Raw genomic sequence first — 14195 nt, forward strand, 5'->3', positions numbered from 1 at the left:
AGTAATTATGCCTTGTTAGTAATTATGCCTTGATAAACAGGTAATTATGCATTGATTATTAAACTGGTATGTTTATGTACCAAATTGCAACTTTAAATAGTTTGAAAGCCTAATTGATGCCTATTTGACACATTTTATGCAAAAAAAAAAAACATTTAAATTACCTGGTATTACAGGTAACTAACAGATAATTACACATGATGAACTAAATTGATATGTTTATGTACCTAATTGCGACTTTAAAAAGTTTGAGGGCTTAATTAATTTTTCAGGTAAAGTTTGATGACCTATTAGACACATTTTATGCTAAAAAAGTGACATTTACATTTATTGTTATTACAATTTACTAACAAGTAATCATGCCTTGATTAATTAAATCGGTATGTTTATGTACCAAATTGCAACTTTAAATAGTTTGACAACCTAATTGATGCCTATTTGACACAATTTATGCAAAAAAAGTGACATTTAAATTAACTGGTATTACAGGTCAGCAACAGGTAATTACGTCTTGATAAACTAAATTGATATTTTTATGTACCTAATTGCGACTTTAAAAAGTTTGAGGCATAATTTATTTTTTTAGTACAGTTTGATGGCTTATTAGACACAAGTTTTGCTAAAAATGTAACATTTACATTTATCCGTTATTACAGGTCACTACTAGGTAATTATGCCTTGATAAATTAAATTGGTATGTCAATGTACCAAATTGCAACTTTAAATAGTTTGAAAGCCTAATTGATGCCTATTTGACACATTTTATGCAAAAAAAAAAAGTGACATTTTAATTTACCTGGTATTAGAGGTCACTAACAGGTAATTATGTCCTGATGAACTAAATTGACATGTTTATTTACGTAATTGCAACATTAAAAAGTTTGAGGCCTAATTGATTTGTCAGGTACTGTTTGATGGCATATTAGCCACATTTTTTCTAAAAAAATTGACATTTACATTTACTTGTTATTACAGGTCACTAACAGATAATTATGCGTTGATGAACTAAATTGGCATTCTATGTACCCAATTGCAACTTTAAATAGTTTGAAAGCCTAATTGATGTCTATTTGACACATTTTATGAAAAAAAATGACATTTAAATTTACATGTTTTTACAGATCACTAACATTTAATTATGCCTTAAAAAACTAAATTGACATGTTTATGTACCTTAATTATGCCTTAAAAAACTAAATTGACATGTTTATGTACCTAATTGCAATTTTAAAAGGTTTGAGTGCCTAATTGATTTTTTAGATAAAGTTCGATGGTCTACTTGACACATTTTATGCAGAAAAAATGACATTTACATTTATCTGGTATTACAGGTCACTAACAGGTAATTATGCTTTGATAAACTAAATTGACATGTTTATGTACCTAATTGCAACATTAAAAAGTTTGAGAGCCTAATTGATTTTTTTGGTACAGTTTGATTGCCTATTCAACACATTTTTTGCTAAAAAAGACACATTTACATTTACCTGTTATTACATGTCACTAACAGGTAATTATGCATTGATAAACTAAATTGGCATNTTACCTGTTATTACATGTCACTAACAGGTAATTATGCATTGATAAACTAAATTGGCATGTTTATGTACCAAATTGCAACTTTAAATAGTTTGAAAGCCTAATTGATGCCTATTTGACAGATTTTATGCAAAAAAAAAAAAAGTGACATTTAAATTAACCTGGTATTACAGGTCAGCAACAGGTAATTACGCCTTGATAAACTAAATTGATATGTTTACGTACCTAATTGCGACTTTAAAAAGTTTGAGGGCTTAATTGATGTACCTAATTGCGACTTTAAAAAGTTTGAGGGCTTAATTGATTTTTCTAATTGCGACTTTAAAAAGTTTGAGGGCTTAATTGATTTTTCAGGTACAGTTTGATGGCCTATTAGACACATTTTATGCTAAAAAAGTGACATTTACATTTACCTGTTATTACAGGTCACTAATAGGTAATTATGTCTTGATTAATTAAATTGGTATGTTTATGTACCAAATTGCAACTTTAATAGTTTGACAACCTAATTGACGCCTATTTGACACAATTTATGCAAAAAAAAGTGACATTTAAATTTACCTGGTATTACAGGTCAGCAACAGGTAATTACGCCTTGATAAACTAAATTGATATGTTTATGTACCTAATTGCGACTTTAAAAAGTTTGAGGCCTAATTGATTTTTTTGGTACAGTTTGATGGCCTATTAGACAAATTTTTTGCTAAAAATGTGACATTTACATTTACCTGTTATTACAGGTCACTACCAGGTAATTATGCGTTGATGAATTAAATTGGTATGTTAATGTACCAAATTGCAACTTTAAATAGTTTGAAAGCCTAATTGATGCCTATTTGACACATTTTATGCAAAAAAAGTGACATTTTAATTTACCTTGTATTATAGGTCACTAACAGGTAATTATGTCTTGATAAACTAAATTGACATATTTATGTACCTAATTGCAACATTAAAAAGTTTGAGGGCGTAATTGATTTTTCAGGTACAGTTTGATGGCATATTAGCCACATTTTTTCTAAAAAAAAGTGACATTTACATTTACCTGTTATTACATGTCACTAACTGGTAATAATGCCTTGATGAACTAAATTGGCATTCTATCTACCCAATTGCAACTTTAAATAGTTTGAAAGCCTAATTGATGTCTATTTGACACATTTTATGTAAAAAAAATGACATTTAAATTTACCTATTATTACAGGTCACTAACATGTAATTATGCCTTAAAAACTAAATTAACATGTTTATGTACCTAATTGCAATTTTAAAAAGTTTGAATGCCTATTGATTTTTTAGATAAAGTTCGATGGTCTACTTGACACATTCGATGGTCACTAACAGGTAATTATGCCTTAATAAACTAAATTGAAATGTTTATGTACCTAATTGCGACATTAAAAAGTTTGAGAGCCTAATTGATTTTTCAGGTACAGTTTGATGGCCTATTAGACACATTTTTTGCTAAAAAAGTGACATTTACATTTACCTGGTATTACAGGTCACTAGCAGGTAATTACACATGATGAACTAAATTGATATGTTTATGTACCTAATTGCGACTTTAAAAAGTTTGAGGGCTTAATTGATTTTTCAGGTACAGTTTGATGGCATATTAGACACATTTTATGCTAAAAAAGTGACATTTAAATTTTCTTGTTATTACAGGTCACTAACAAATAATTATGCCTTGATTAATTAAATCGGTATGTTTATGTACCGAATTTCAACTTTAAATAGTTTGAAAGCCGACTTCTCCGGCGAAGGAAAAGCAACCCAGCCTTCTTCTTCGCAGGAGAAGGCAAACATTTATATATATATATATATATATATATATATATATATATGGTCACCTTCTCCGGTGAAGGAGAAGACCACCATTTTGGTCACCTTCTCACAAGGTGACAAACATGGTGGCCTTCTCCTTCGTCGGAGAAGGTGACCTGTGACCATATATATATTTTTTAAGTGGTTGCCTTCTCCTTCGCCGGAGAAGGTGACCATATATATATTTATTTTAAATGGTTGTCTTCTCCGGCGAAGGAGAAGGCAACACATCAATAATAATTATTTTTTTTAAAATTGTTGCCTTCTCCGGCGAAGGAGAAGGCGACCAAAATGGTTGCCTTATCATGCGGTCGGAATCATTTTAATTTTTTTCTTTATAATACTCATTTGAGAAATGTCAAATGCGTTTAATGTGCGTATATGAAAAAAGTAAAACGCATTTGGCAAACATAATTTTTACAGTATATTTTTGTCAAATTTGTAGAAAAGTTATATTTTTGGTCTCTTAGGTTATGATTTATAATATTTTAGTCAATTCCCCCCCCCCCCCCCCCCCCCCCCCCCCCCCCCCCCCCCCCCCCCCCCCCCCCCCCCCCCCCCCCCCCCCCCCCCCCCCCCCCCCCCCCCCCCCCCCCCCCCCCCCCCCCCCCCCCCCNACCCCCCCCCCCATGTCAGATTTAACCAACGATTTCCATCTGAACGAACGAGGTTATAATCTGCTATTTAGTTAATTCAAAAGATTCTATGAGCGATTATTGGTAAAATCTACTAATACAATCTACCTACTATATACTAATAGCTTACCAATTTTTCATTTTTTATTTTTTATTTTGAAGACAATTGCTTACCAATTAATCTGCTAACTACTAATTCTCAAACTAAATCTTTTTTTTTTTTGAAAACCAAAGGAAAGATCATATATTAATGAGGAAGTAAATCAGAGATACAAGCAGGAGGGGTAGTCACTCACGAACCAATGACAGACAAAGAATCAGTTGCCCTAGCAAGAGTTTGAGCCACATGATTCGCTGACCTTCGGATATGACAAACAGAAACGTTTCTAATATCCATAGCAATATGACGACATTGCTTAACAATAGCACCAACATACGACAAGTCTAAAGAAGCATAATTAAAAGCAAAACAAAAGTTTGAACAATCTGTTTCAAAAATTACATTATTATGACCCGAGCTCTTGAGCCAAGTGAAAGCTTCCTTTACCGCCATTGCCTCAGCAAGATAAGGATCATTCCCGCAATTCAAATGACCAGTAACCGCCGAAACAAAATGCCCATGATGATCACGAAGTACTGCTCCATAACCAGCCCCATCTCCAAAAATTGCTGCATCCACATTACATTTAAGCTTGTGAGTTGGTGGTGGCATCCAATTACTAGCGGCAGTAGTATCACAAACCACAAAACTTGGCAATAAGCTTTGCTTCCACGTAGAACAGTACAACTCCACATGCCTATATAGCCCAGCCAATTCTCAAACTAAACTAAACCTATATGAGAAAGAGAAAGTTCCTAATACAATTTAAGTGGGTGTTATCCCATAAATTTTCTTCCTCATCAATCAGCTAGGTCGAACCTCAATGCCTTTGACAATGAGACCAGACTTCCAAGTCGCGATTGTATTCCAAAGTCGCATTTCGACCTCACCTTCATTTGTTGAACTAATGTAAAAATCTCCGAGCTTAATCTCCATCCACCCATCAAGGCGACGGTTCGGAAACCGGCCAGGGCCTTTAGAAAACCTTCTTTTTGTTAAAAATACTTGACAACGTTGATTCTCACTAAAACTTCTTTTATTCTTGATGTATCTCACGTATGTGAATGCTCTATCGAGCTGGCGATGGTAGGGCTTCCATTCAAGTTTGAAAATAAGGTATGCAGAGTAAGAAGTGTTTTCGTGCAGGCGCCTGGTGTCCAACTTTCCTTTGATCTCGAGCCAGGAAACGGCCAGAAGTACTACAACCTCATGTCTGCACACGTTGTAAAGGGGAATTGTACTATATACAATTCTTTTACAAAAATCGGTCAAATTAGAGAACAAAAATGAGAGATTAATGCATACCCGGAGTCCCAAGTCCAACTCCAATACTGAGGATTGTCCTCGTGTGGGATGTAGAGACTTCTTGCTTCGAGGAAAACACTCTGCATGCATATATAGCAAAAGATTTGCAGATTTGCTTTTACAGTTGGTCAAGTTCGATCACAAGAGGTAGAATAATATATATAATAAAACGGAAATAATTAAAAAGCTTATTAAGGGTAGGTGGATGGAATCACCATTTTTCTATCTTCTGCTAACGAGTGACAGAGAGGGAGAGAGACCTGAGTGAGTGTACATAACTTTTGATCTTCATCTATTTCAGCATACAAAATAGGAATAAAGGTGGAATTATTTAAAGTATGTAGGAAATAAAATGCCACATTTTGGAAAATAAGAAATCAAACCAATTACTGCAAGCTAAGGGAGAGAGAGACCTGCTTGAGTGTGAAATGCAAATTCTCCTTTCCACTCACGCTGCTCTTTTTCAATCATCCTGGCAGATTTCACAAGGGAAGCATGGCAATGCTCCAACTGAACTGACTTCAGATTATTAAGGTTTTCAATCCAACTTGGCATCGCTTCTAACTCAAAGCAATTTCTCAATACTAAGCGCTCAAGGACTTGGAATGTATACTCACCATCATCAGCCAGCTCCCATTGCTTCAATTCCATAACAGAAATTAGCAAAACCTTCAATTGAGGGAACCCCCTCTCTACACTTAGTTTCCACTCTTGTCCCACACAGGCATGATTCTTGAGTTTTAGCACCTCAAGATTGGGCAACATACTGATAACGTTCATAGCTTCCCACGGAATGAGAGTTTTTGCAAAGGTAATCTCCTTGAGGTTTTGTGGAAAAGTACTGGACTGCAGTTCTATAGGACGATAGGTGCCCTGAACTTTTAGCTTCTCCAGCTTTTTTAAGCAGTTAAGATCATCTAAACAACGGTGGGATATGCATCCTTGGGCGATTATTCCCAACTCCTTAACATTTGGAATCCTCGAAAGCACTTGCTTTGTGCACTGAACACATTGCAACCAGTACATTGTTTGCAGATTTACTTGAGCCACTTCTGGAGTATACATTGGAATTAGCTGATGGTATAACTGAAGGTGCCTTAATTGTGGTAACTCCCATATTCCACAAGGTAGCTTACAGACACCATTGATATCCTCACGAATAACAAGTGTTTGCAGATTCCGATTCCTGCTCACTGGTATGGAAGTGAGCAGCCGGTTTGAGGCTAAAGCTAGATATCTGAGAAGAACTACTTCTATAATATCTGAAGGTATACTTCCATTGTAGTCAACTAAAGTTAAGTCCAGCACTCTTAACATCTTAAAAGAGTAGGCTGTCATCTGAGCAATTTTGGTTAGAGAATTTAAATCCCAATCAGAAACATCCCATTGAGGATCATTCCATTTACGCATATCAAAGCATAAAATGGAACGGGATTTTTTCAAAGCAGGTAAGTGAAGAGAATCCTGAGATGCTATTTTAAGACTTAACCAACGATTTTCATCTGATTCAATAGAGTAACCATATTTACTGCTGCACAGAAGTTTCTCTGTTTTAGCCTTGCTTGCACACAGCTCATGCAATAGGTCATGCATCTTACATGTTTCAACTTTTCCATTACTGCTTCGCTCACTTACCATAATCAGGCTTCTATTCATAAGCTCCTTCAAATAACCTTCACCTGATTCTTCTAACGTCTCTTCACTCTCATTTTTTTCTTTTATGAATCCCTCGGCAATCCATAACCTAATCAACTTTTTAATTCCAATCTCACTATCTTCAGGATAAGCTCCTAAATATAGAAAACAACTCTTCAAATGGCAAGGTAAGTTATTGTAACTCAGACTGAGTATTCTGGAAATTTGTTCAGACTGCTTTTTATTCACCAATGAGTTTAAGGTTGATTCAACACTCTCCCACTCATGTACTGCCCTATTGGCGGATAGATGTCCTGCTACCACCACAACTGTAAGTGGTAATCCTCTACAATTCTCAACAATTTTCCTCCCTATCCTTTCAAATTCTTTGTTCAAACTTTCTCTACCCAAAAACTTTTGACAAAATAGAGTCCAACTTTCAACAAAATTTAAAAAGCGCATGTCATGTAAATTATCAGAACAAGCATATTTAGATACCTCTTCGAGTCGAGTAGTCAACAGTATTTGACTGCCAGTGTTTTCAACCTCACTTGGAAAGCATCCCTTCACATCATCCCATGCGCCTTTAGTCCATATGTCGTCCACAATAATTAGATATCTGTGGCCCAGTAAACTTTTGCGCAGTAGGTCTGCTAGCTCCCCATCGTTCATAGTGCTAATGTCATCGCGCATTGGCATGACGGAACGACACAGTTGAAGGAGCACTAGCCTCTTATTATGCTCTTGAGACATGGTTGCCCAACCACAACGGTTCTTGAAGCGAAGCTTGACTGCAGAATCATTAGCAAGTTTTCTTGCAAATGTCGTCTTGCCAATACCGACAAGGGACATAACTTGCAATGGTTTATTCGAGGATACAAGCTTTTTCTTCAACTCCTTGAATTCTTCGGTTTGCCCTACCATGGTCACGTCTTCAGATTTTGAAGCATGTTGGGAGGATGATGAACTCTCCTCTGGATGTTGAGTTGGCAAACCTTTTGCTGTTCGTGCCTTAATCATCAGGATCAGACGTTCAACATCTTTAAGTAGGCGCCTCAAGGTTACATCCAGCATCTGATGACGAATCTCTACTAGCTCTGCTTCAATGTCAGATTCTGCTTCGAGAGCTAGTCTAAATTGTGTCATCATTGGACCATCATCCACTACTAGCTCTGCTTCAATGTCAGATTCTGCTTCCAAAGTTACTCCTCCAATTTTTGCAATCAGCTCCTCAAAATTGTGGGCTTTCTTCTCAGATTGGTCAAGCAAGGTTTGCAAAGAGGCAAGCTTTTCGCCAAGAGAGTGGATAAGTTGTTTGTCATATAGAATGAGACGGGGATTGGGTTGGAGGAACTCAAGCTCTAGTGTTCGCATCAAAGAAGTTAATGCAACACAAGCCATGACTCACTCTTAGCTTCTACAAACTATAATTAATTATATATTTCTGTATGTGTATTGCAGGAACTCAATCTCGCTCTAAGCTGTGGAGAATGAGATATTGGCTTTGGAGTGTATTTATAAAGACTGAACACACAACTGCAAAATAAATTTGTTGCTCAAACTTGTCGACACAAAGTGGACTCGCAAAAAATTAAATTCCAATTCAGCCATTTTTTAAAGATAAATGCAGTTGACATTTTTTTAGCACGTTTAGCACTCATCATAATCAATAATAATAAAGGAAAATGATAGTTTTAGTCTATCAATTATACACATTGTATACTCGGTTCATGAATTATTACCATATACATATTTTCCATTTTAATCAGTTATTTGACTTGGTTAAAAATCAATGTTTAGTTAATAAGCTTTTTGTAACTCCAAAGACCAAAATACTAAATTTCAAAAGGCTACTAAAACAACTTTTTCAATTAGCCTTTTGAGAAAAGAAATTATACCAAATACTTTTCTACAATCAACTAATATTATCAATTAATTATACATTCTAACCCAATCAGCTAACAGCATCATCGGCTAATAGTCATTTACTAAACAGGGCCTTAGTCTGTTGGTAGTTTATTCTGACTTAGTCTTGTGGCTTTGTTGTAACTGGCAAATTATGCTGTGGACCCAGGTCCACCTTGCAAGGTGGACCTGGGTCCAAAACTACGTCGTTTTTGTCTCTCTTCTTCTTCTTCTTTTTTTTTTTTAAATTAGTAAACATATTGCTGAATATAGAGTTGTTCAAAAATGTGTGAATGTAGAGGTTTCAAAGTGTGAATGTAGAGTATAGGAATCGTGAATGTACAGTCATGATTGTGTGAATGTAGAGTTGTCCAGAAATGTGTGAATGTGAAGGTTTCAAATTGTGAATATAGACTATAGAAATCGTGAATGTAGAGTTATGCATGTGTGAATCTGTAATAGATTTTAGAAGTTCTAGCAACTTGTAGCCTTGTAATGTGTGAATGTGAAGTTTTCAAGTTGTGAATATGGAGTATAGGACCTGTGAATATAGAGTTTTGAATGTGTGAATGCATAACAGTGGTAATATAGTTACTAAACATATAATCTTGTAATGTGTGAATGTAGAGTTTACAAACTGTGAATGTAGAGTATAGTGTATGTGAATGTGGAGTTTACAAAATGTGAATGTAGAGTATAGTGTATGTGAATGTAGACCCAGGTCCACCTTGCAAGGTGGACCTGGGTCCACGGCATAACAATTGGTTGTAACTGATTCCCTCTTAATAAATTTTTAAAAAATATATAAAAAAAAAAATCTCTGCGGGAGGGATACGGTTGAGAAAAGCCCAAAAAAAAACTTCATTTTTCACAATTTAAATTGGTACATTTTGAGAATTAATTTCTCATCCAATCACTATCTATTTTGAACGTAAAATATATCAAATTAACATACATCTCACATAGAAGAATTTTAATACACTTTAACCCGATCTAAATCATAAGTGAATCACACTGAAAACTATACCACAAAATTACCCCTTTAAATGACCATTTATCTAACTTTTCCAACAATCAATCCATAATTGTTGAGAGTTAATTTGACTTGGATTTACCCTGGCGTTGACAACATGTTTTTTTATTTGACAAAGTGGATCATACACGCAACAGTTATTGAAGAAGAAAATAATAGCTAATTTTTTTTTAATTTTAAAAACCAAATATTTTACACTTTGCAAGTTTGCATAATGTAAATTTATAATATAGGAGTTGACGGATCTTCTTAAGATGAGATTCTACAATAAATTAGTCCCATCAAGTAGAATTAATATTAATATATAAATACTAAACATTAATAAGTTATGGTGCAAAAATAAACAATGCAATAATATATAGGGTTGTTTTGGATCAAATCGAAATTTAGATGCATGTGCCATGTGCACATATTATAAAAGATTAGAGCAAATTAACAATTCATTGTTTAAAAACAGCTCAGGACTTTTCAAAAAAAAAAAAAATACAGCTCATGAAATGAAGATGATGATGAAGGAAAATTAACAATTCATTATTTAAATTAAATACACTTAATACAGTTATACACAGCTCATGAAATTTTAAATAAAACATAATAATAATAATAATAATAATAATAATAATAATAATAATAATAATAATAATAATAATATAGGTTTGTTTTGGATAAAATCAAAATTTAGATGCATGTACCATGTGCACATATTATCAAAGATTAGGGCAAATTAGCAATTCATTGTTTAAATACATGCTGCTCATTACTTTTCAAAAAGAAAAATACAGCTCATGAAATAGTAATAATAATAATAATAATAATAATAATAATAATAATAATAATAATAATAATAATAATTGACAGGATAATTGGGTACCCGACCCGAAACCACTGGCAGGATCCAAAAAGCAAGACAGTTGTCGTTCAAACTACTCAAGACACCTCACTCCTCAGCATCAATGCTCAACGGTTCAACTCCTCAGCATTGATGCCCAACGTTCAGCTCCTCAGCATTGATGCCCAACGTTCAACTCCTCAGCATTGATGTCCAAACGTTCAGCTCCTCAGCATTGATGTCCAACGTTCAGCTCCTCAGCATTAATGCTCCATTACTGAGCTGAAGGAAATAAAAAGGCTCACAACGCAAAGTAGAGGCACAACACTTGAACTTAGACAAAACACATACTGAACTCATTTGTACACTGAGCACTGCACTCAAACATTGTACTATCATAACATTCAAATAATATATCCGGTAACACTTTATTACCGTCAATAATAATAAAAGGTTTGTTTTGGATCAAAACAAAATTTAGATGTTGAACCAAAAAAAAAAAATCAAAATTTAGATGCGTGTGCCATGTGCACATATTATCAAAGATTAGGGCAAATTAACAATTCATTGTTTAAATACACGCAGCTCATGACTTTTCAAAAAGAAAACTACAGCTCATGAAATTTTAAATAAAACATAATAATAATAATAATAATAATAATAATAATAATAATAATAATAATAAATAATAATAATAAAAAGGTTTGTTTTGGATCAAATCAAAATTTAGATGCGTTTGCCATGCATGTGCACATATTATCAAAGATTAGAGCAAACTAACAATTTTATAGCTCATTTTAAATTGCTAGTATGGTGTACAATTTATTTGGATATGAGCTTATTAAATTTTATGCATAATTGTTCATAATTAAAGCATGTGTTACGTTCCATCTCAACCAAAAGCCTTCAAATCCATGACCTTTTGCATAGCTCTGATACCAAATTAAAGCATGTGCTCCATCGCAACTAAAAGTCTAAACTGATAGTTGGACTGCACATATTATATTTGTGCTCACATTCACTAGCATAATTCTATGTTCTCTAACCGATAAAAAACTGATAGGACTTGATAATTCCCCCTCTTAGCATTAGGAGTTTTAACTACACCGTGTTTTTATAAGTTACCATCATATAATTGGTTAAAATTAAATCGCTTGGGATCCACAATAGTTAATTTTATAAGTTACCATCAATTAAGCGATTTCCATCTGATGTGGTTGAATTCAACCCACAATAATGCGATACTATTGATGGCGCGGCGTTTTTTAAAAGAAAAAAAGAATTATAGCTTTTCATAATAATAGTATATAATCTATATCTATACCTATACTATATATAAAAGTAAAATTCTCCTATTTCATTTCCCGCCCAAACTTTTGTAGTCAGTTAATTAAATATTTTATGGCTAAAGTGTCATCTAGCACCATGAACTATATCCAATTATTCATGCCGCACACTGAACTTTCATATCGTATAAATCGAGCCACAAACCAAAAAAATAAATTCACCTAGAACTTTTAGCAGGTTTCCCTTTCTTCCTGCTGACATGACGCATGTTTCCAACTGATGTGGCATTTCTTTTAACCTTATGTTGTCCATGTAAGCATTTATATATTAAAAATAAAAATTAAAAAAAAACAACAAAAGACAAAAACAAAAACCGAAGACCAAAAAAAAGCATTTCTATAAATTTGGAAAATTGAAAAAATACTAAAACAAAAAATTAGTCAAAAAACATAAATTCTGAAAAAAAAAATTTGAAACATCGGAATTGCAAAATTGAAAAGTATACATTATGAAAATAAAGATAAGAAAATTTTGGTTATTTTAATATAATAATTTTGTTTTTTTTTTTTAAATTTTAAATATGTAAGCGCTTACATGGAGAATATAAGGTTAAGAGAAATGCCACATCAGACGCCATGTCAGCAGGAAGATAGGGAACCTACTAAAAGTTCTAGGCGAAATTTTTTTGTTGGTTTGTGGCTTGATATATGCGATATGAAAGTTCAGGATGCGGCATGAATAATCAAATATAGTTCATGGTGCTAGATTACACTTTAGCCATATTTTATTGACTAAATAATTAGTAAAGCTTATTTGGTAATTATAAGAAAAATAATTTATTAATTATTATTTACACCAATAATAATTCGAATACTTATATATACTTCTATATATATACTACTATTAATAAAAATAAAATAATCATTTGTGAAATTCCCGCCCAAACAATAGTAAAGATAAAATGAAAAAGAAAAACCGATATTACTAATTGATTAAAAAAATATAAAAAGATCTTAATCTATACTATACATAAAGTAAAATCCTCCTATTTCAATTCCCACACAAACTTTTGTAGTCAATTAATTAAATATTTTATTGGTCAAATAATTAATAAAGCTTATTTGATAAGAAAATGTAAAATAAAATTAACTAATATATATTAATTAGTAATATTGTTTTTATATTCACGTATCAATACTATTAATAAAAGCAAAATCCTCCCCATCAACTTTCCCGCACAAACTAATATTATTAATTAATTGGTAAAAAATTAATAAAGTTTCATTGGTAACAAAATTTTATTTACCAAATTTTGAGAATAAATAAACCATTATAATTTTTAAATAATGGAAACAAATTCTGCGTAATTTTATAAGAAAAAAAATATTTATTAAAATTATTTACACCAATAATAATTCGAATACTTATCTATACTACTATTAATAAAATTAAAATCATCATTTGTGAAATTTCTGCCCAAACAATAGTAAAGATAAAATGGGAAAGAAAAGTTGAGTAATAATAATTACCGAATAATTATTATGGTAATTAAGCTAAGCATGGGTTATTGAATTTATTTTTATAATAATTATAATTAAATTATTTCTCATTTTTCCTATATTTATTTTAGTAATAATATAATTACATAAGTCATATTAGATATTGATCTTTTTAAGATAATTGTAGACAATCAAGCCATATATTATTCAATTAATTGGAGTAATGCTTTTGTACTAATCATATAATCAAATAAATGTACACTTTCAATATTAGAATTTTTGTAATTTTATCTTTATTTTTATTATCTAAATATATAATAAAAAAATTTATTTGTGTATCGCATGAGTAATTGGACAATTATTTGCTTTAATTCAAGCAAGGAAAACATCAGAAAACATAATCAATCCAACCAATTTCATCAATTGTGCAATATAATATTCGATGTTATAATTCATATAATTATATATCGATCCAAATATTCTTAAAATATTATAACAAACGGGCGAAAATATTAGTAATAATAATAATAATGCACGTGGCATGTAAGGCAACCCTAACTTGTTCAGGTAAAAATAAGTTATTGTATTGCTAGAGGACTTT

The 14195-nt window shown here is 32.5% G+C and overlaps 2 protein-coding genes across 2 annotated transcripts; both read right to left on the bottom strand.

Annotated features, from left to right (window-relative positions):
- Nucleotides 1-5476: 5476 nt before the first annotated feature.
- On the bottom strand, nt 5477-6459 carry LOC116014454 (putative late blight resistance protein homolog R1A-3). Its single transcript, XM_031254515.1, has 2 exons — nt 5820-6459; nt 5477-5698 (listed from the first exon to the last, which is right to left on the bottom strand). Exons 1-2 carry the CDS (start codon nt 6430-6432, stop codon nt 5598-5600), a joined length of 714 nt encoding a protein of 237 aa, XP_031110375.1. The 5' UTR covers nt 6433-6459; the 3' UTR covers nt 5477-5597.
- Nucleotides 6444-8442, bottom strand: LOC116013033 (putative late blight resistance protein homolog R1A-10). The gene is made up of 2 exons (XM_031252693.1): nt 6547-8442; nt 6444-6458 (listed from the first exon to the last, which is right to left on the bottom strand). The coding sequence occupies exons 1-2, from the start codon at nt 8440-8442 to the stop codon at nt 6444-6446; spliced, it is 1911 nt and encodes a 636-aa protein (XP_031108553.1).
- Between the last annotated feature and the right edge of the window lie 5753 nt (nt 8443-14195).

Source organism: Ipomoea triloba, chromosome 3 (assembly GCF_003576645.1).
Source record: "Ipomoea triloba cultivar NCNSP0323 chromosome 3, ASM357664v1".
In the NCBI taxonomy this organism is placed as follows: Eukaryota; Viridiplantae; Streptophyta; class Magnoliopsida; order Solanales; family Convolvulaceae; genus Ipomoea; species Ipomoea triloba.

Coding starts and splice junctions, on each gene's coding strand:
- LOC116014454 (XM_031254515.1), bottom strand. CDS start 6,432: ATGTACTGGTTGCAATGTGTTCAGTGCACAAAGCAAGTGCTTTCGAGG. Junction 5,699..5,819: donor TGCATTTCACACTCAAGCAG/GTCTCTCTCTCC, acceptor ATGCTGAAATAG/ATGAAGATCAAAAGTTATGT.
- LOC116013033 (XM_031252693.1), bottom strand. CDS start 8,442: ATGGCTTGTGTTGCATTAACTTCTTTGATGCGAACACTAGAGCTTGAG.